The 20,565-nt window shown below is 45.2% G+C and overlaps 1 protein-coding gene and 1 long non-coding RNA gene across 4 annotated transcripts in view; one reads left to right on the plus strand and one right to left on the minus strand.

The window, feature by feature from the left end:
• LOC101731483 (coiled-coil domain-containing protein 40-like) overlaps positions 1 to 9,376 on the minus strand; it is a 24,053-nt gene extending 14,677 nt beyond the window's left edge. Inside the window, exon 1 of the mRNA XM_031894493.1 lies at positions 9,148 to 9,376. Coding sequence (XP_031750353.1) covers positions 9,148 to 9,164 — 17 coding nt within the window. The 5' untranslated portion in view covers positions 9,165 to 9,376. The remainder of the gene's footprint in view (positions 1 to 9,147) is intronic.
• Positions 9,371 to 20,565, plus strand: part of LOC116407966 — a 24,425-nt gene continuing 13,230 nt past the window's right edge. The window contains exon 1 of one of the 3 annotated variants that reach the window (XR_004220647.1): positions 9,371 to 9,781. This is a non-coding gene — a long non-coding RNA (uncharacterized LOC116407966). The remainder of the gene's footprint in view (positions 9,782 to 20,565) is intronic. The other 2 variants (XR_004220648.1, XR_004220646.1) reach the window with 2 other exon arrangements.

Here is a 20,565-nt window from a genome sequence, read left to right on the forward strand (position 1 = left end):
CTCTACATTAAAACCTTGCACTTCATACTGGAGAACTATGGTCATATTACAAGGAAAATTCTAAACAAAGTGTCTAATGTCTAAACAGGAGAATAACTTAAATGTAGGAATGAGTGAACTTTTATCGCCTGGTCCTGTTTCCCAGCGAAACTCAAAGATTTGCCAGTGCAAATATATACACAAATCTGTTCTGGAATTTCAGAAAAAATGGGAAAAAATGCAGAGAAAAGCCATTGTGATTATTATGTGCCCCTTGACTTCTACATACCTCCAAACATTTGAAAAGTGCAAAGAGGGACAAAAAGAAATGTTCTGACCACGACCATTTTTGCAACCACATCCCCTAAATACCACTCCCATTTTACACAATTTGAAAGTTTATTCAAGTTTGAACAAATTTCTGGGGGTTTTGGGGTCTTCTTTTATGTGTTATTACAGTTTTGCTAAAAAAAAGGTGAAATTGCCCTTTAAGCTGAAAGTCTCAGATTAGCTTATTAGTTACAATTGTATCTAAGTGCAGGTATAGGCTGTTACGTTTTCTGGGCTCTCTGTCAAAAGCTTATTTTTCAATTAAGTTTGAGAAACATTGTATCTTTTTCCGGGACTGTGGGCTAAGCTGTTAAAATTGAGACTGCCCTCCTGGGCCTTCTTTGTCTTTCTAAGGAGCTGTCCAAGCAGCCTGTTTGTAGGGTTGCCAACTTTTTATTGGCTCCTTAAAGGCTGATGATGTGGAAACAGGGAGCCGACCCAGGGGGGGTGGATAGGTGACATAAGGCAGTGTTTTTCAACCTTTTTTGGGCAAAGGCACACTTGTTTCATGAAAAAAATCACGAGGCACACCACCATTAGAAAATGTTAAAAAATTTAACTCTGTGCCCAGCAGCAGTGCCCCCCTAGTACACTGGTGCCAAGAGCAGTGCCCCCCTAGTACATTGGTGCAAGTGCCCCAGCATGGCAAGCAGTGCCCCCCTAGTACATTGGTGCCCAGCAGCAGTGCCCCCTAGTACATTGGTGCCCAGCAGCAGTGCCCCCCAGTACATTGGTGCCAAGAGCCAGCCCCCCTAGTACATTGGTGCCCAGCAGCAGTGCCCCCATAAGTCAGTGTGCCCCGTGGCCCCCCCTAATACATTGGTGCCCAGCAGCATTTTACTTCTGCTCTTCGGCGGCTTCAGCAGCATCTTCCCCTCACGCGCGCCGCCTCTGCACTTCTGCCTGCACGCGACCGCACACAGGCCCTTTTATAACGTTGCGCCCCGTGCGTACTGACGTCACCCGTACACACGGGGCGCAACCAATGACAGGGCCCGGATTTTATTAAAGGTAAAAATTGCGGCCCTGCCTACGGCACACCAGGCAACATCTCGCGGCACACTAGTGTGCCGCGGAACAGTGGTTGAAAAACGCTGACATAAGGGACAACGGAGACAGGATTATGACATTGGTGGCCAAAGCAGTCAGAGAATGGTGGGAGGCACTGTTAGAGGTGATGAGCGGGATGGAGGGGGTACAGAGTGGTGGGAGGGATTGGGACAGATAGGAGGTGGACCAGAAGCAAAACAACCAGGGATTACACTATGCCCGGCCAATATTTAGTAACTAATTGGCAACAGGGGGCCTTTTGCACTATGAAGAACAGTTGTAGCATAGTGGAAAGGACTATGAAGATTTCCATTCATCCAGGTCACGGTATATCTAGTATAAATAAATCTAAAGCAACTGGACTTGTTAAGTAATCATTGAAGACGTTTCACTACTCATCTGAGCAGCTTCTTCAGTTGTGGAAGCTGCTTGGATGAGTTGTGAAACGTCTTCAATGATTACTTAACAAGTCCAGTTGCTTTAGCTTTATTTATACTAGATATAATGGAAAGGAGCTTCTCTAACAAGGTAGGGCAATGTATATGCTACTGCCGAGCTACAAAGGCTTTAACTCCGATGTCATTAAAACTTTCCATTGACTCCAGTGCATTTTGGCCAAATTATGCCATTTTGCTAATTTTTTCCCATGGTTTCACACATTTTTTGGCAAAGCAGGCTAGTTTCACTCACCACTATTCACCTGATGTGAACTGTATACCTCTAAATATAAAATAAATAGCAATGCATGACTTGTTCCTGCAAATGTTTGAGGTTAATATATATCATTTGAACAGAAAGAAGAGATTTGGTTGAATACCAAACAAAATATTACTCATTTTCGCCAGGCAGCAGCAGCTACAAGGGCAAACAAAGTTTTGAGCTGTATTAAAAGGGGCATAGATTTGTTGGAGGAGGGGGTTAATCTTCCCCATCTAGCATATGCCGTGCAGTTTTGGTCTCCAGTGCTCAATCGGGACATTATTGAATTAGAGAGGGTACAGAGAAGGGCAACTAAGCTGGTGAAAGGTATAGAAACTCTCAGTTATGGGGAAAGACTGGCCAAATTGGGATTGTTTACATTGGAGAAAAGGAGCTTAAGGCGTGATATGATAACTATGTATAAATATATAAGGGGAGTCAGGAAGGAATCTGTTCCCCCTCTGTGCCAAATTGGAGAGGTTTCAGTAGGGTTTTTTTTTGCCTTTCTCTGGATCAACTTGCAGTTAGGCATAAAAGGTTGAACTTCATGGACATGTGTCTTTTTTCAACCTAACTTACTGTGTTACTATTGCTGATTAGCTGCTAAGCAACACTGCACCAAGGCAAAACCCCGCTCCCTCTTGCACCACCTTGTATGCAAAGTTGCAGTTAATGTTGAAGTGCAGGCAGAATAATGAGAACAGTGTGTTAGTAATTACTTTAAAATCACAGGCAGCACGAGACCATTATTGCACACTGTTTCAATTTGCCACCCTGGGAGGCTGCTGATCGTGCAATGTCCATAACATTGTTTATTTACCAGCATACCTATCCTCATTAATAAGCATCTGTCTGCATACTGGCTATGTGCCATTTACCTTAGCTATCATTACCCAGTCAGTTAATGATGGGCTCCAGCTCTGGATATAAAAAGCAACAGTTTTGTTATCTGAGAAATGCATGGTCTCATATTTTCTGTTCATAGTTCATAAATGAGTCAGCAGTGTATATTCTGTATATTCTGTGATTAAAGGAGAAGGAAAGGCTAATAAATAGTTAATATCAAGCTGCAGGCATACCTTCAGTTCTCTTAATAGTGCCCTTAAGTCTCCCCATATTTCACCTGTTTAGAGGATCAGAAGCCAAACAGGAAGAAAAAACACTGAGCTGTGTAAAGAAAGTTCCCATAATGCCTCACTCCTGCACAGACATGCAGACCAAGTGAACATGCTCAGTTAGTAAGACTATGGGGCTGATTTACTAACCCACAAATCCGAATTGGAAAAATTCTGATTGGAAAACGAACATTTTGCAACTTTTTCGTATTTTTTGCGATTTTTTTGTCGCCGTTACGACTTTTCGTAAATTGTCGCGACTTTTTCGTAACCATTACGACTTGCACGAAAAGTTGCGACTTTTTTGTGGCCGTTACGATTTGCTCGTATCTTGTTGCGACTTTTTCGTATTGAGCGCTCGTAAGCGGCGGGCAAAACTTTCAGACTTAGCATGATTTTGGAAGCCTCCCATAGGACTCAATGGCACTCTGCAGCTCCAACCTGGCCCAAGGAAAGTCTCCCATAGGGCTCAATGGCACTCTGCAGCTCCAACCTGGCCCAAGGAAAGTCTCCCATAGGGCTCAATGGCACTCTGCAGCTCCAACCCGGCCCAAGGAAAGTCTCCCATAGGGCTCAATGGCACTCTGCAGCTCCAACCTGGCCCAAGGAAAGTCTCCCATAGGGCTCAATGGCACTCTGCAGCTCCAACCTGGCCCAAGGAAAGTCTCCCATAGGGCTCAATGGCACTCTGCAGCTCCAACCTGGCCCAAGGAAAGTCTCCCATAGGGCTCAATGGCACTCTGCAGCTCCAACCCGGCCCAAGGAAAGCCTCCCATAGGGCTCAATGGCACTCTGCAGCTCCAACCCGGCCCAAGGAAAGTCTCCCATAGGGCTCAATGGCACTCTGCAGCTCCAACCCGGCCCAAGGAAAGTCTCCCATAGGGCTCAATGGCACTCTGCAGCTCCAACCCGTGCCGAAGGAAAGTCTCCCATAGGGCTCAATGGCACTCTGCAGCTCCAACCCGCCCAAGGAAAGTCTCCCATAGGGCTCAATGGCACTCTGCAGCTCCAACCTGGCCCAAGGAAAGTCTCCCATAGGGCTCAATGGCACTCTGCAGCTCCAACCCGGCCAAGGAAAGTCTCCCATAGGGCTCAATGGCCACTCTGCAGCTCCAAACCCGGCCCAAGGAAAGTCTCCCATAGGGCTCAATGGCACTCTGCAGCTCCAACCTGGCCCAAGGAAAGTCTCCCATAGGCGCTCAATGGCACTCTGCAGCTCCAACCCGGCCCAAGGAAAGTCTCCCATAGGGCTCAATGGCACTCTGCAGCTCCAACCTGGCCCAAGGAAAGTCTCCCATAGGGCTCAATGGCACTCTGCAGCTCCAACCCGGCCCAAGGAAAGTCTCCCATAGGGCTCAATGGCACTCTGCAGCTCCAACCCGGCCCAAGGAAAGTCTCCCATAGGGCTCAATGGCACTCTGCAGCTCCAACCCGGCCCAAGGAAAGTCTCCCATAGGGCTCAATGGCACTCTGCAGCTCCAACCCGGCCCAAGGAAAGTCTCCCATAGGGCTCAATGGCACTCTGCAGCTCCAACCTGGCCCAAGGAAAGTCTCCCATAGGGCTCAATGGCACTCTGCAGCTCCAACCTGGCCCAAGGAAAGTCTCCCATAGGGCTCAATGGCACTCTGCAGCTCCAACCCGGCCCAAGGAAAGTCTCCCATAGGGCTCAATGGCACTCTGCAGCTCCAACCCGGCCCAAGGAAAGTCTCCCATAGGGCTCAATGGCACTCTGCAGCTCCAACCCGGCCCAAGGAAAGTCTCCCATAGGGCTCAATGGCACTCTGCAGCTCCAACCCGGCCCAAGGAAAGTCTCCCATAGGGCTCAATGGCACTCTGCAGCTCCAACCCGGCCCAAGGAAAGTCTCCCATAGGGCTCAATGGCATTCTGCAGCTCCAACCCGGCCCAAGGAAAGTCTCCCATAGGGCTCAATGGCACTCTGCAGCTCCAACCCGGCCCAAGGAAAGTCTCCCATAGGGCTCAATGGCACTCTGCAGCTCCAACCCGGCCCAAGGAAAGTCTCCCATAGGGCTCAATGGCACTCTGCAGCTCCAACCTGGCCCAAGGAAAGTCTCCCATAGGGCTCAATGGCACTCTGCAGCTCCAACCCTGCCCAAGGAGAGTCTCCCATAGGGCTCAATGGCACTCTGCAGCTCCAACCTGGCCCAAGGAAAGTCTCCCATAGGGCTCAATGGCACTCTGCAGCTTCAACCTGGCCCAAGAAAAGTCACCATAATGAAGCGTGAATAAATCCGAAACTTTCGTACTCGGCGCGAAAGCTCGTCGCTACGAAAAAGTCGCAACATTTTGCAAAACATTCGTAATGGCTACGAAAAAGTCGCGACAATTTCCGAAAAAATCGCAAAATACCGATCATTACGAAAAAAACGCATTCGGACGCCTTCGGACCGTTCGTGGATTAGTAAATCAGCCCCTATGAGTCAGATTCCTGCTGATTGGCTCAGATCCACATTCCTAAGGGGGGGAGTGAGTTCTTAGCATTCTTGAGGGAGGGGGGAGCAGGAGAGGGGAGAAAGCAGAGAGCTGCGTGTCTGTGGCACAGGAATTACAGACACAAGAAATCTTTTTTCAGAGAAGTCAGTGCAGCGTTTCTGTGAGTGCTTATGGCTGTATTTACATAGACCTTTCTGATAAAGCTTACTTAGTTTTAATCTTTCTTTCTCCTTTACAGACCTTTGTAACAGAAGTGCACAAATGACCCTCAAACATCACGTTAAACCATTTTACCACCAATATTCATCAATATCAATATCAATATTATTTGAAAAATAGCAGTAAGAAGCCTTTTACAACTAGATTTAGAACATATATGTTCACCAAAAGCTTAAATGTCTCTCTTTTAGGCCTTTTGGTCAAAAAGAGGTAAAAATGGCAGCAATAATGCTGATACAGGCACCATTTGAATAAAAAATGTACAATTTTTATTAATAATTTTCTTTTTTGCTGCAAAAATAAAATAATACTTTGTACTTGATCCCAGCTGCTTGTTATTGTTAGAAATACAAGGCTTTAATTTCAGTGCACAGTTACAGAAATTATAAGGGATCAATTAGTATGACCCTGGGCACAAAAGCACGCACGGAGTGTATGGAGCATATATACGCTCCATACGCTCAAAAATACCCCTACCTGTGCCTGTACCCGAATGAATTGAATACACACAGGTGCAGGCACATGTAGCCGATATTCGCCAAAAATGTGATTTGATACCGGCTACATGTGCCTGCACCCGTGCGTATTCCATTCATTCAGGCGCAGGCACAAGGTAGGCCAAATTTACAGTAGCAGGGTGTATTCTTGGCAAGCATTTTTCAGCTTGCGAGAATCTGCCCCGCAAAATCTCACCATTTAGTGCTCATTCAAAAAGCACTTCCCTCAGTGGTTGTGAACTTCACCAAGTGGCAGATTAGGCTAATGCCACACGGGCATGTTCTCAGCAATCCGAAAAATGCTTGCCAAGAATACACCCTCTATACGCTCAAAAATGCCACTACCTGTGCCTATGAATGGAATACGCTTGGGTGCAGGCACATGTAGCCGACATCAATGAAAAAATGCAAGACTTCACATTTTTGGCAGATATCGGCTACATGTGCCTGCACCCAAGCATATTCCATTCATTCGGGTGCAGGTACAGGTAGGGGCATTTTTGAGTGTATTCTCAGCAAGCGTTTTTTGGCTTGCCATAAATACGTTCTATACCAGGGGTGGGCAAACTTTTTGGCTCAGGGGCCACATTCAGGGCCACCATCAGAAATCACGGGGCCCCTCACACCAAAACTTTCTGGGCCCCCCTCCTCCCACGCCCCCCAATGGCCCCTTACATCAGTACATAGGATACACAGACATTGGTAGGGCCCCCTATAACATTGGTAGCCAGGGCCCCCTATAACATTGGTAGCCAGGGCCCCCCTAAAAAATTGGTAGCCAGGGCCCCCCAGCATCCTCCAGTTCCTCCCCCCACAGCATCCTCCAGCTCCCCCCAGAGTCCTTCCCAGCATCCTTCAGCTCCCACCCACCCAAGCATCCTAAGGCTCCCACCAGAATCCTCCAGCTCTCCCCCCCCAGTCCTTGCCAGCATCCTCCAGATCCCACCTTCCCCCCCAAGTATCCTCCGGCTCCCCCCCAGCTCCCACCAGAATCCTCCAGCTCCCCTCCAGAGTCCTTCCCAGCATCCTCCAGCTCCCACCCAGACTCCTTCCCAGCATCCTCCAGCTCCCACCCAGACTCCTTCCCAGCATACTTCAGCTCCCACCCAGACTCCTTCCCAGCATACTTCAGCTCCCCCCCAAGTATCCTCCGGCTCCCCCCTCTTCCTATGTGCCCCAGCTACCCCCAGCATCCTCCTGCGGCTCCCCCCCAAGTAGCCTCCAGCTCCACCCCCAGTGGCTTCCTCCAGCTCCCCCATGAGTTTCTCCGGCTCCCCTCAGCTCCCCCGCGAGTTTCTCCAGCTTCCCTCAGCTCCCCCCGCCTCACAGCGAATTCCTCCGGCTCCCCTCAGCTTTCCCACCCCTCCACCAACTTCTTGCAGCCTCAGCGACTTCCTCCGTGACTTCCTCCGTCTGCGTCCTGTTGACGGCTCTACGCTGCATCTGAACATTTGATAAGGTTGCGCGCCGTGCGTACGGACGCACGGGGCGCAACCTATCAAATTTCCCGCTGGCCACCAATGAAGCAATGGCAGGGCCGGGCCACATTGACTGACAGACAGGCCGGGCCAGCATTACGCCATTTCCGCTCGTCAGTCCGCAGACGCCAAGTCTCGCGTGATAAGACTAGCGGAGTCGGCGGGCCAGATTAATAAGACCAATGGGCCGGACGTGGCCCGCGGCCCGTAGTTTGCCCACGCCTGCTCTATACACTCCATGTGGCATTAGCCCTAGCCTTAAAAAATCTGATGCTAGTTGCAAAGTCCATAATGAAGGAAAATATAATTCTATGCAATTTTGCAATATACAAGAAACATTTTCAATGTTTTTTCTTAACATAACTGCTGTTATAATCAGCACCTGTTTGACTATTTCTATTGACTGTGCTGCTTGTTCTGACTCCAGAAGCAATGTACCAAAAGCCAGCTGATTAACAGATCTAGATCAGAATTGACTTCTGTAACATTATTACAGGGGTTAGACCCAGGGAACGTAAAGTGATAAATAGAACTTACAATAACGAATCACATGAACACTCCTAATAAACACTAGGGGGCACATTTACTAACCCACGAACGGGCCGAATGCGTCCGATTGCGTTTTTTTTCGTAATGATCGGTATTTTGCGATTTTTCGGAAAATTGTCACGACTTTTTCGTTACTAATACGATTTGTGCGAAAAAACGCGAGTTTTTCGTAGCCATTCCGAAAGTTGCACAAAATCTGGCGATTTTTCGTAGCGTTAAAACTTGCGCAAAAAGTTGTGATTTTTTCGTAGCGTTAAAACTTGCGCGAAACGTCGCACCTTTTAAGTTTTAACGCTACGAAAAAGGCACAACTTTTCGCGCAAGTTTTAACGCTACGAAAAAAATCGCCAGATTTTGCGCAACTTTCGGAATGGCTACGAAAACTCGCGTTTTTTCGCGCAAATCGTATCGGTAACGAAAAAGTCGCGACAATTTCCGAAAAGTCGTAAAGACGCCGAAAAAATCGCAAAAAACCCCGAAAAAGTCGCAAAATGTTCGTTTTCAAATCGGAATTTTTCCAATTCGGTTCAGATTCGTGTCTTAGTAAATGTGCCCCTAGGAATCCCATCATCTTCATGAAATCAGTTTTTGGGTGCAGATCCCCTTTAAACAATACACAGTCAAGGATCACAGCCTACTGAGGCAGAATTCAGAGAACCCTCCTGCAGGTACCCCAGGAGAATTTAGGGTTCGCCCACAAAAATGAACCCACCCTTCCACAGAATGTAAGGAAAAGAACACCCTAATCTCATCCTGTGCAGAAACAGCTCCCACTTACCTCCCGTTCGCAGACATAACTGTTGCTAAGCGACGCTATCAACTTCCGGGAGAGTGTCGCTTTGGTGGAGCGTACCAATAGTGCAGGGTGAGATGGGGGTGGACTGACAGTGAAACGGAGATATGATTGTGCGCTACAGCTATGGATCAGGATTTGGTATGGAATGGAACTAAACAGGTAAGTATAAATATGGGAATCTGCAGAATGTACATGGGTGTTGAGTATAATGCTCTCCTCACCCCTACTGTGGGGAGTGGTTATGTCCCATGGGACTTATTTTGACGCCCTCTTGGGTACGCTGTGTATGTATGACAGGCTATGTTCGCTGACAGTAGGCAGATTCCGGTGCCGGTTATGTTGTTGTGAGTGGGCCTCAGTAAGCCATAGCTGGTGATATAGGCGTGGGAATGCAGTGAATTCATAGTACGAAATCTTAGTAGCCTCCTGGTGTTTTGGTTAGACTGGTAATTCCGGGCGGGGAATGCCGGCGCTTAAGGGGTTACACGGATGCGCCCCGCCCAGCTCTCTGGCTCCAGTACACGTTTGGCTCAGAGGGGATGGGACAGTGAGCCGTGTGGCTGCCCGGGGAGAGAAGTTGGGAGCGCTGCACAAAGGGCACATGAGCTGGAGGCAGGTAGGAGACGGATAGAGGGGATTCCCGTTAAGTGACTGCTTGTTATCATGTAGCCATGCTGGGCTGCTGTCATGTGTAAGCTCTCTGGGCGTGGGAAACTATAACTCTCAGCTCCCACTGCAACATTAGTGGGAGACATGATTTCCCATATGGGAGCTGCCTGTACTGCGCACCCACTGACATATAGGCGCAATTGGCAAGTCGGTAGCCCGACTCCTTTATATTTCCCAGCCCTGTAGTCTGTGCCAGCAGGGGGTGTCCCAGCTGCGGCCCTCCGCAAATCTTACATCTTCCTCATCACCGGGGGTTCCTAAGGGCAACCCTCATTGGCTTAGGCTGCTGCAATGGTAGGTTGCACTTAGCTATGAGGCTTTAGCAAGGACATGTTCCCTTTACCCTTTGTCTGCCGGATTCCTTAACTCTATGTCTACTGAATGAGGAGCTCCTGCTAGGTTACTGGAAGGGCATATTCTTCTATTCACTGGCTGCAAGAGTGGGACATTTCCCTTAACCCTTTATCTGCTAGAAGAGTAAGTCCCTTAACCCTTTCCTGATGGAAGAGCAGCTAAATGCACATGTTCTCTTGAGTACTGGAAGGGTAACTATTTGGCTGATAGATGGGTAGGTTCCTGTAACTATTTGGCTGATAGATGGGTAGGTTACTGTAACTATTTGGCTGATAGGTAGGTTCCTGTTGACTCCTTTTCTCCTTGAGAGGTACATTTCCCTTGCTAATGAAAGGGCAAGTTTCTTTTACATCTCTGCTAAATGTGCAATTTTGCTAAACCCATGGTCTATTAAAAGAGCAGGTTCCTGTTACAATGGCTGCTAGTAGGTTTCCTTGATTCCCTTATGCCTGATGGAAGAGCCGGTTGTGTTACAGCAATGTGACCTCAGAATACTGACACAAACCTGTCTTGGTAAGAATTTCCTCCTGTACCCCTAGGCTTGGCCCCAGGAAAGCTGCTTTTTGTCTTGCCCAGTTTCTGTATAAGATCTGTAATTCTGCACCCAGGTTGGTTTTCATGAGGCTACTTGCTACACCCAGTTTATGCCTGCTTTTAGCTTTGCCACCTCGCCCTGCTTAATGTATAAAGATCCACTACATCACATATGTGAAGAATAATGACCATTTAGGAAAAGAGGTCATCTGCTATAGATATATACATGGCCGAGCGGTTAGCCTTCTGTTGGTAGCCCCCTCCTACCCAAATATCACGCTCCTTCCCTGCTTGTTCAGCAATTTTTACAGATGTTATGCCTAAGGGTGAAGACTGACACTGAGCTACTAGTAGCAGCTACTTTTTCAAGGCTACTAAACGCCAGAAAATACCCTGCCATAGACAATACTGAGAATTGCCTCTGCTAAAACACACATAGCAACAGTTATCAGTAAATGATCAGCATTGTCTATTTTAGTAGCCGTGACAAGTAGCTGCTACTAGTAGCTCTGTGTGTCTTCACCCTAATATTGATGCGTGCTGCTGGATAAAGTAAATGAGGCATGTTTTTAAGCAACTGCAAGTAGCCTGTGTGGCCGTAGCATTATAGGACTGTGCTCCTCTATTAAATATACAGCATTTGTCTGATGCACCATCTCATGTTTCCATCTACCAAAGTCATGTCTGTGACCTATAGAGCTGGTTCTGTGATTGGGCTGGTAGTAGAAGCCTTTCCCCTAATCATATAAAGTTGCATTTAGCTTTTCTTCATGAAATAATCAGTTTAGCTTCCAGTGGATGTACACTCTGCCTGCTTCTTGTGTTACTAATCATTATTATTGTTATTAACACATTTATAAAGTGGTAACATAATGTTTGTTACAGTAAACAAATGTATACATTGAACATACAGCTTACAAACAAAAATGAATAGTGACTATGAATAAGGTATACAACAGGTAGAGAGGGCCCTGTCCAAAAGAGCTTACAATCTTATTTATAGTGGGGGTTTTCTGTTACTAGATGATATTCAGTACCATGGTGGTAATGTAAAATCCACTGTCATTGTCTTTTGTAAGAAGCGTTTGATTTCATTAAAGAGTCTTCCTCTTGAAAACTACTGAAAATGAAACTTCTTCAATGGTTTTAACATTGTTTTTAAATGTTATTGCTGTTAAAACCAGTATTTCTCTCACTGTTTATCATCACTGTACATGTGGTTCTGACTGCTAAACAATGTAGCAGAACAAAGTTGACTTAAGGTTTGGCTTATTACACACATTTTTTAATGCAATTAGAAAGGCATGCTAAACACACAAATTTATTTTATTATGTATTTTTCTCCCCTCCAAATGTGACCCTCAATGCTTAACTTTATAAATAAATGATGACAACATTTTCTTTCCTTATGCAGAACTATATAGTCTATAAACACCATTGTTACTACAAAATGATGTATTGTAGTATTTAATAAGTAGCAGTAAATCTGCCTTAGTGTTCCGTTTATCTGCACTGGATACCTTGCCAGGGGCTTTAGTCAGACATTGCTGGGAGAGAGCCAGAGGAATCCAAACATGTGATAGCCACATGGGAAGGAAACCGCAGATCCTGCTGTACAGACATTCTCAATAAGAAGTAGGAGGTCACTTCTTCCTTATGTAGAGGTCAGGCTCCAGGGCTAACAAGGGAAGTATTAATCATCTTCACCAGGAGAAAATTCACTGCATTTCTTTTGCAATAGTTCACTTGGTACATGGTAAACTTGGAAGTTATACCAGAATAAAAGTCACACTTTAGTAAAAATGTCCCTAAAAGTTAGTTGAACTACATCATGAAGCTGATGGCACTATGTTCATAGACAGGTATGGGATCCCTAATCCGGAAACCCATCATCCAGAAAGTTCTGAATTACGTAAAGGCCATCTCCCATAGACTCCACTATAAGCAAATAATTTTAGTTTTTAAAAATGATTTCCTTTTTCTCTGTAATAATAAAACAGTACCTGTACTTGATCCCAACTAAGATATAATTAATCCTTGTTGGAGCCAAAACAATCCTATTGGGTTTATTCAATATTTAAATTATTTTTAGCAGACTTGTTATGGAGATCTAAATTACAGAAAGATCTTTACCCGGAAAACCCCAGGTCTGAGCATTCTGGATAACAGGTCCCATACCTGTACTGTAATAACTTATGCCCCCAGCTCCCATCAGCAGGAACACAGTTTTGGCACATGGTTTTGTGAATAGTCTGGGTATATTAGTAATAGTACAGGTATAGAATCAGTTATCCAGAAACCTCTGAATTACAGGTATCTCACATAGACTCTATTTTAATCAAATAAATAAAATTTTTAAAAATGATGGGATCTGGTACCAGAAAGTTCCAAATTATGGAAAGGCCATCTCCCATAGACTCCATTATAGGCAAATAATTTAAATTTTTTAAAAATGATTTCCTTTTTTCTGTAATAATAAAACAGTACCTTGTACCTAATCCCAACTAAGATATAATTACCCCTTATTGGGGGCAGAACAGTCCTATTGGGTTTATTTAATGGTTAAATGATTCCCTTTTCTCTGTAATAATAAAACAGTACCTGTACTTGATCCCAACTAAGATATAATTACCCCTTATTGGGGCAGAACAGCCCTATTGGGTTTATTTAATGGTTAAATTATTCCCTTTTCTCTGTAATAATAAAACAGTACCTGTACTTGATCCCAACTAAGATATAATTAATCCTTATTGGATGCAAAACAATCCTATTGGGTTTAATTAATGTTTTATTGATTTTTTAGTAGACTTAAGGTATTGAGATCCAAATTGCGGAAAGACCCCTTATCCGGAATACCCTTGGTCCCGAGCATTCTGGATAATGGGTCCTATACCTGTATTTGTATTGATACTGCGGCATGATCAGACCAGTAGATGCTGTCAATGGAGGCTGATTTCAGCCATTGTAAGTTATATAGAAAAATATAATCTAGTCTAGCATAGCAGTTTTGGGGGGGGGGGGGGATAATGGGAGAATTGTTTTGTTGTGGGATTCATAAATCTCCATGTATCTATGAGTCTCAGTGATTGGATGATTTGTAGTCCTTTTTTGAGTTTGGGGTATGGAATAGTTGAGTAACCCTTAGATGTGTCTTGGGTTAATGTCTCCTCCTATTATTAATATCCCTTCTCCAAACTCTTTAATTTTATGGGCAATTTGGCTAAGGGTTCGGTTTCGGTTTTTGTTTGGTAAATATATACTCCCAATTGTGCATAATGTATGGTAGAGAAGACCTTTAATAAGTATGAATCTTCCCTCCTTGTCAGTTAGGGTTTCTATTAATTGAAAGTCTATATTTTTACGGAGTGCGACTGCCACTCCTTTGGTTTTCTGGTTTGGGTTGTTGCTATAAAACCATTTGGAGTATATTCCCAGTTTTCCCATGGGGTGGAAGTCACCTTTAAAATGAGTTTCTTGTGTCAGTAATATATCTCCCTGTTTTCTATGCATTAAGCTGGCCATACACGCACCGATAATATAATATTCGGTGCGTGTATGGTATGTCGGCGAGTCGACCTTCATCGCAGGAAGCTGCTGATATCGGCCGACTCGCCGATCGGACCAGTTTGAAAATTTTGATCGGGCGCCATGGAAGGCGCCTGACCAAAATCTCTCTTCAGTGCTGAATCGGCAGAAGGAGGTAGAAAATCCTATTGTTTCTACCTCCTTACCTGCCGATTCAGCCCTGAATGGTGTGTGGCGGATCGTCAGATCGCCACATGTATGGCCAGCTTTAGGGTTACCAACTGTCTTCTCTTTTCTGGGATGTTTAGCCCATTAACATTTAATGATATGACCTTTAACTTACACATATTAGTAGAAAAATATACGTAATTCTGACATTTTTCAATACCAGGCCCAGGCGACCGCATCTAAGTAACATAGTTAACATCAAACCGCTTGTAACTAAAACCAAAAACAGTGTGTAAAGGTCCCCATACACGGGCCGATAGTAGCTGCCGATATGGGTCCCTTGGACCGATTCGGCAGCTAATCGGCCCATGTATGGGCACTCCCGACAGGCCTGCCCGACCGAGATCTGGCCTGAAATCGGCCAGATCTCGATCGGGCAGGTTAGAAAATCTGGTCGGATCGGGGACCACATCGGCTGGTTGATGCGGTGCCCGAACCGACTTTGCCATTGCCCATTGTTGTAATTCGATCGTTTTCCATCTACGGAGCATTGGATTGATAGTGGAAATCCCCATCTGAATAAAAGCTTTTTTTCCTTTAGCTTGTCTGTTAACGGCTTCAATAATCTCCGTTGCTGGAGTGTGTACCAGGACAAGTCCTGAAGTATGGTTATATCAGCGTTGTTGTGTTTGATTACACGTAGTTGCCTGGCTTTTATTAAAATCTCCTCTTTTATTGCAAAACTCGAAAGGCAACAAATAACATCCCGGGGCCTTTCTGTAGGGGGTCCCCTCGGTTTTAGAGCCCTGTGTATACGCTCAATTCCAATCACTGAGTCTGTGGGCTGTTGCAGTACCCAGTTAAATATTGCCACAATTGTAGGTTTCAGCTCTGGGGAATCTCCAACCTCCGGTAAGCCCCTTATTCTAAGGTTGTTTCTCCTCCCTCTATTATCGAGATCATCCATCCGCCGTAATAAGGACTGGATTGTTTTAGTATGTACGGTATTTACCTCAATGAGGGAGTCGATTGAGTTTTCTATCCCTTCGTTTTGGCCTCTGCGGTTCTCACATGTAGCGCCGCGATTTCTGTTTTTATATCTGCCATCTCTTCCTTCAGGGTACCGTATATACTCGAGTATAAGCCGAGTTTTCCAGCACTCAAAATGTGCTAAAAAAGGAATCCTCGGCTTATACTCGAGTATATACGGTAGTTTTTATTAGTTTCGCTAAGTCCATGAGATCGCTTTTGGTAGGTAGTGTTTGTAGATAGCTTATAGCACTGCGGTGTGAAGCTGCGGAGTCCCCATCTGAGTCCTCGGATGGTTCCGCTGCTTGTGTAGGCCTCATGTCGTCACTTCTAGAAGCGTTCTCCTCTTCTGGAGCCACAAGGAACTTTTTCATTAGACGCTGGGACTCGGTCATTTTGTGGGTCCTCGGGTCTTCTTTTAGGAGATCTTTTAATTTATTGTGCTTTGCCATTCTAGCTGTTATTATCGGTTCACTACTGTAGGAGCACTCGCGGAGCTAAGAGTTAGGCAGCCATCTTGCTCGGCGGTTAACCAAGCCCCCCGGAAAATCCCTTTCTTATCACTGGCAATAAGAAGCCAATTGATAGGTGAGCGGAGCTACAGCGCAGGGTCAATGGGAATTCCAAGCCAAAATCAGCAAGTGCATTTTATGGCCATTTCTGGAAATCTGATAAGGATACATGGAAATAATCATAGAACAGAAGAATCTACACTGGGGAGCTGATAGGGGAGTAATGGAGATATTTTCTGAGCAGTAGAAGAGGCCCCAGCTGGTATATAATACAGGAAATATCCTCTGAGCGCTGTTACCCCCTGCTGGTATATGGTATAGGAGATTAACCCTACTTCTATGCATTATCAGTAACCCTTCAGCCAGTATAGAGTTCAGCCCCCCCAGCCCAATAAATAGTGACTGTCTGGGGCACCTTACAGCCCCCCCCCAGCCCAATAAATAGTGACTGTCTGTGGCACCTTACAGCCCCCCTGGCATTCCCAGTACCCAGAGGCACAAACAGCCCCCCCCCAGCCCAATAAATAGTGACTGTCTGATGCACATTACAGCCCCCCTGGCATTCACAATACCCAGAGGCACAAAAAGCCCCCCCAGCCCAATAAATAGTGACTGTCTGTGGCACCTTACAGCCCCCCTGGCATTCCCAGTACCCAGAGGCACAAACAGCCCCCCCAGCCCAATAAATAGTGACTGTCTGTGGCACCTTACAGCCCCCCTGGCATTCCCAGTACCCAGAGGCACAAACAGCCCCCCAGCCCAATAAATGGTGACTGTCTGTGGCACCTTACAGCCCCCCTGGCATTCCCAGGGTGTGAAATGGAGACTGGGTGAAACCAAGCAAAACAGCAGAGCTTACAATTGATCTGACAGTTACACTGAGCTTCGCTCCATTTTGAAAATGGCGGGAAAAATATCCTTTAAAAGACAGTCTTTCTTTCCCCAAAAATGGGAAAATGGCGGTTGAGTTGGAATTTAGGCGGATTTCTGTGAGAAAGTGTTTTCCCACCACTTTTACTGCAAAAAAGGCCTCTCTCCCCTCTGTGACTCCCCCCCCCCAGAGAATGTTGCTAAATGGAGGATTCATTCCCCCCTACTATAACAGCCCCCCTAGTTATATAGGGCTTGGGGCAAGCAGCAGGCTCTAACCCTGAGTGTTTCAGGCAGTCGGTTAGGATACACCAACCGCCAATATGCAGAAGACAAGATTACGAAGAACCATGTTACAAGTGGCAGGAGGAAGGATAGCGAAGTGGTAGGGAGCTGGCCTTACATCGCCAGGTCTGGAGTTCGATTCCCGCCCTGGGAGCCTGTCCATCAAATTGGAATTGGGTCTCAAAGCTGATGCTGAAGAAATGTAGAAGAGATGTAGCAGAAATGGCATCACAATTGAGCCCAATAGATGGAAGCAGAGGCAGCAGGGAGAAGAAGGGAATTGAACTTGAAGGACCATTGGTGTGTGAGGCCCCACCCAGGCCACAGGCGCGTCCTGGCCTCCTCCTTTTGTATTTTCAAGGGCAGCTCATGATTTATGATGCCAGCTATTAAATTGTCCCTGTCACAGTGTCTATGGCAGCTGGAAGCCACTGTCACAGGAAAAATCCCATTCTTTTTTTTTTTGTATTTAACTCGTTTATTTTCAAAAAAGATAGTAAAGCTTTACAATATACATTTATAGCCTTTTACATTGGTTTAAGCATTTTTTCTTCCATGCGGCAAATTTCATTGACCGTATTTCACCATTCCTCAATTGTTGGCGGGTTAGTACTTCTCCAATGTTTAGGAATTAAGGAGCGAGCTGCTATCAGCATTTGGAGGAGGAGGCTATGTTTAGAATATTTTTCCCCCTGGGGCGGGTGTAATAGGATGATTGAGGTTGGAGATAAGTTAAATCGGTTACCAGTGATCTCCTGACATTTTTGACTAAACTCATCCCAAAATGGTTTTATTTTTTGACATTCAAACCAAATATGTGATAGTGTCCCTGACTTTTCCTCACATCTCCAGCACAAATCTTTAGGTATTAAGTTCATTTTATATCGTTTCTCCGGGGTCCTGTACCATCATTGAGTCTTTCAAGTTCTGATAGTTGTCTATTGGCTTTTGTCCACTGTTTGTTTGTCTGGAGTAGGTGGGATATCTGTATATCTCTCCATTTGTCCCTTATCGTCCAGTCTTGTTTATTCCTGTGGATAACAGATACAGTATTCTCTGATGGTAGTATATGTCGTAGTTGTAGGAGTTTCAGTCCAAAGGCTGTAGCCCAGTGGTCCCCAACCAGTTGCTTCCAGTGGCCTTAATGCAGGGGTTCATTTTTAAATTTCTGGTAAGGAGACAAGTTTTGGTTGTATAAAAATCAAGTATGCCAAACAGAGCCTTCTGTAGGCTGCCAGTCCACATAGGGGCTATAAAGTAGCCAATTATAACTCTTATTGGCACCCCCAGGAACCTTCTTCGTTCTTGTGTTGCTCCCCAACACTTTTTCCCTTTAAATGTGGCTCATGGGTATAAAAGGTTGGGGATCCCTACTGTAGCCATACCTGAATCTGTTGTACTTGGTACAGATTCAATACTTTGACCCAAAGGTAGGAGTGGAGATGGGTAGGGTATTCATTTTAGTTTTGTATTTAATGTATTCCAAACAGTTGTGGATGTAGATATCAGTTTGTTAGACTTTATGTTTGGGTCTTTTGGTGATATTTTATTCCAGACCACATTGCTGATTGGTATATCCAGCCATGCTTCTTCCAGTTGTTTCCATTGGACTACTGACTGTAGGCGAGTATATTCTATTATTCTGGCCAAGATGCAGGCTTGATAGTAGGATATGAAGTCTGGTTGGCCCATGCCAACGCTGGGACTTTTAGGAGATCTTTAAATTTATTGTGCTTTGCCATTCTAGCTGTTATTATCGGTTCACTACTGTAGGAGCACTCGCGGAGCTAAGAGTTAGGCAGCCATCTTGCTCGGCGGTTAACCAAGCCCCCCGGAAAATCCCTTTCTTATCACTGGCAATAAGAAGCCAATTGATAGGTGAGCTGAGCTACAGCGCAGGGCCAATGGGAATTCCAAGCCAAAATCAGCAAGTGCATTTTAGGGTCATTTCTGGAAATCTGATAAGGATACATGGAAATAATCATAGAACAGAAGAATCTACACTGGGGAGCTGATAGGGGAGTAATGGAGATATTTTCTGAGCAGTATAAGAGGGCCCAGCTGGTATGTAATACAGGAGATATCCTCTGAACGCTGTTACCCCCTGCTGGTATATGGTACAGGAGATTAACCCTACTTCTATGCATTATAAGTAACCCTTCAGCCAGTATAGAGTTCAGCCCCCCCAGCCCAATAAATAGTGATAGGATATGAAGTCTGGTTGGCCCATGCCACCTGATAGTCTTCTTTTGTAGAGTGTGTTTTTCTGGATTTATTTATTAAAAAAAAAAATTAAAAAAAAAATAATTCGAGTATACTGAAACAGTTCTCTTGCTGTATGAAAGGCCTGCATCTTATAATAGTTAACTAGCACTAACGGACTACTGCAGCACAAATGTGGCAGCCCCCATGTAGAGGAACAAAGGGGATCAGACTGGTAATGTAAGAGAATTGGGCAAATACTTTTACAGCAAAATAGTAAACCACATGTTACGACAATGTTATGATAAAAAAAGGGTTTCATTTCCAGTGTCAGTATCAATTTAAGAACTAATTGCTTGGAGGAAGAAGCTTTTGCAGTGATGAGCAGGTCTAGTTTAAATGCAGAGTTATCTTTTCCAGAAGGCAAGAGGGAGAACAGTGTATGAAATGGATGAGAATTGTCCTTTGCTATGCTGTTTGCACAGGGGCTAGTGTGTTTATGGTATATTTGGGAGATGGGTGGAAGAGTCTCCTGTGACACTGCTGTTTCCACTATTTGCTGCAACGATTTGTTCTGCAACATTGCAGTTTGCAAACCAGACAGATGTAGCTACAGAGAACACTCAATGGTACCTCATTAGAATGGGAGGAAGACTGGCTTTCTTTAGCTTATATAGTGTAGGTGGTGGTGAGCTTTCTTTGTGATGGAGTTGGTGTTTAGGGTCCAGGAGAGGTGGTCTCCTAGGATCTTCATGCTGTTGACTATCTCAACTGTGGAGCCATTGATGTACAACGAGAAGTGAGCAGCAGCGTTCTTTCTGAAGTCAACAACCATCTCTCTTGTCTTCTCGACATTTAGAGTCAGGTTGTTCTGACGCCAGTCTACTGGATGTTTTACTCTGTATACAGACTCATCGTTCTTTCTGATAAGACCCACTACTGTTGTGCCATCTACAAACTAAATAATGTGTTTTGTACTGTACTGGGCAGCACAATCATGTGTCAGCAAAGTAAGGAGCAGTGGGTTAAGCACACAGCCCTGGGGAAGCCTATGCTGCTTATACATTTGTTAGGCACCCCTTAGTTATACAGGCTAACTGTCAGGGTGCATGTTTCTTATTGGGGCTAGCCATCTTCCATTTCTTTGCATGTAAGTTATTTGTGCAACAACAGCCTAGATGGCAAGCTTAGGATCAAGTAATCAGTAATTCCCAGTAGACAGAATTTAAGGGGATAGGACATTGGTAATTTG

The sequence above is a fragment of the Xenopus tropicalis genome, chromosome 10, assembly GCF_000004195.4.
Source record: "Xenopus tropicalis strain Nigerian chromosome 10, UCB_Xtro_10.0, whole genome shotgun sequence".
NCBI classification, from domain to species: Eukaryota; Metazoa; Chordata; class Amphibia; order Anura; family Pipidae; genus Xenopus; species Xenopus tropicalis.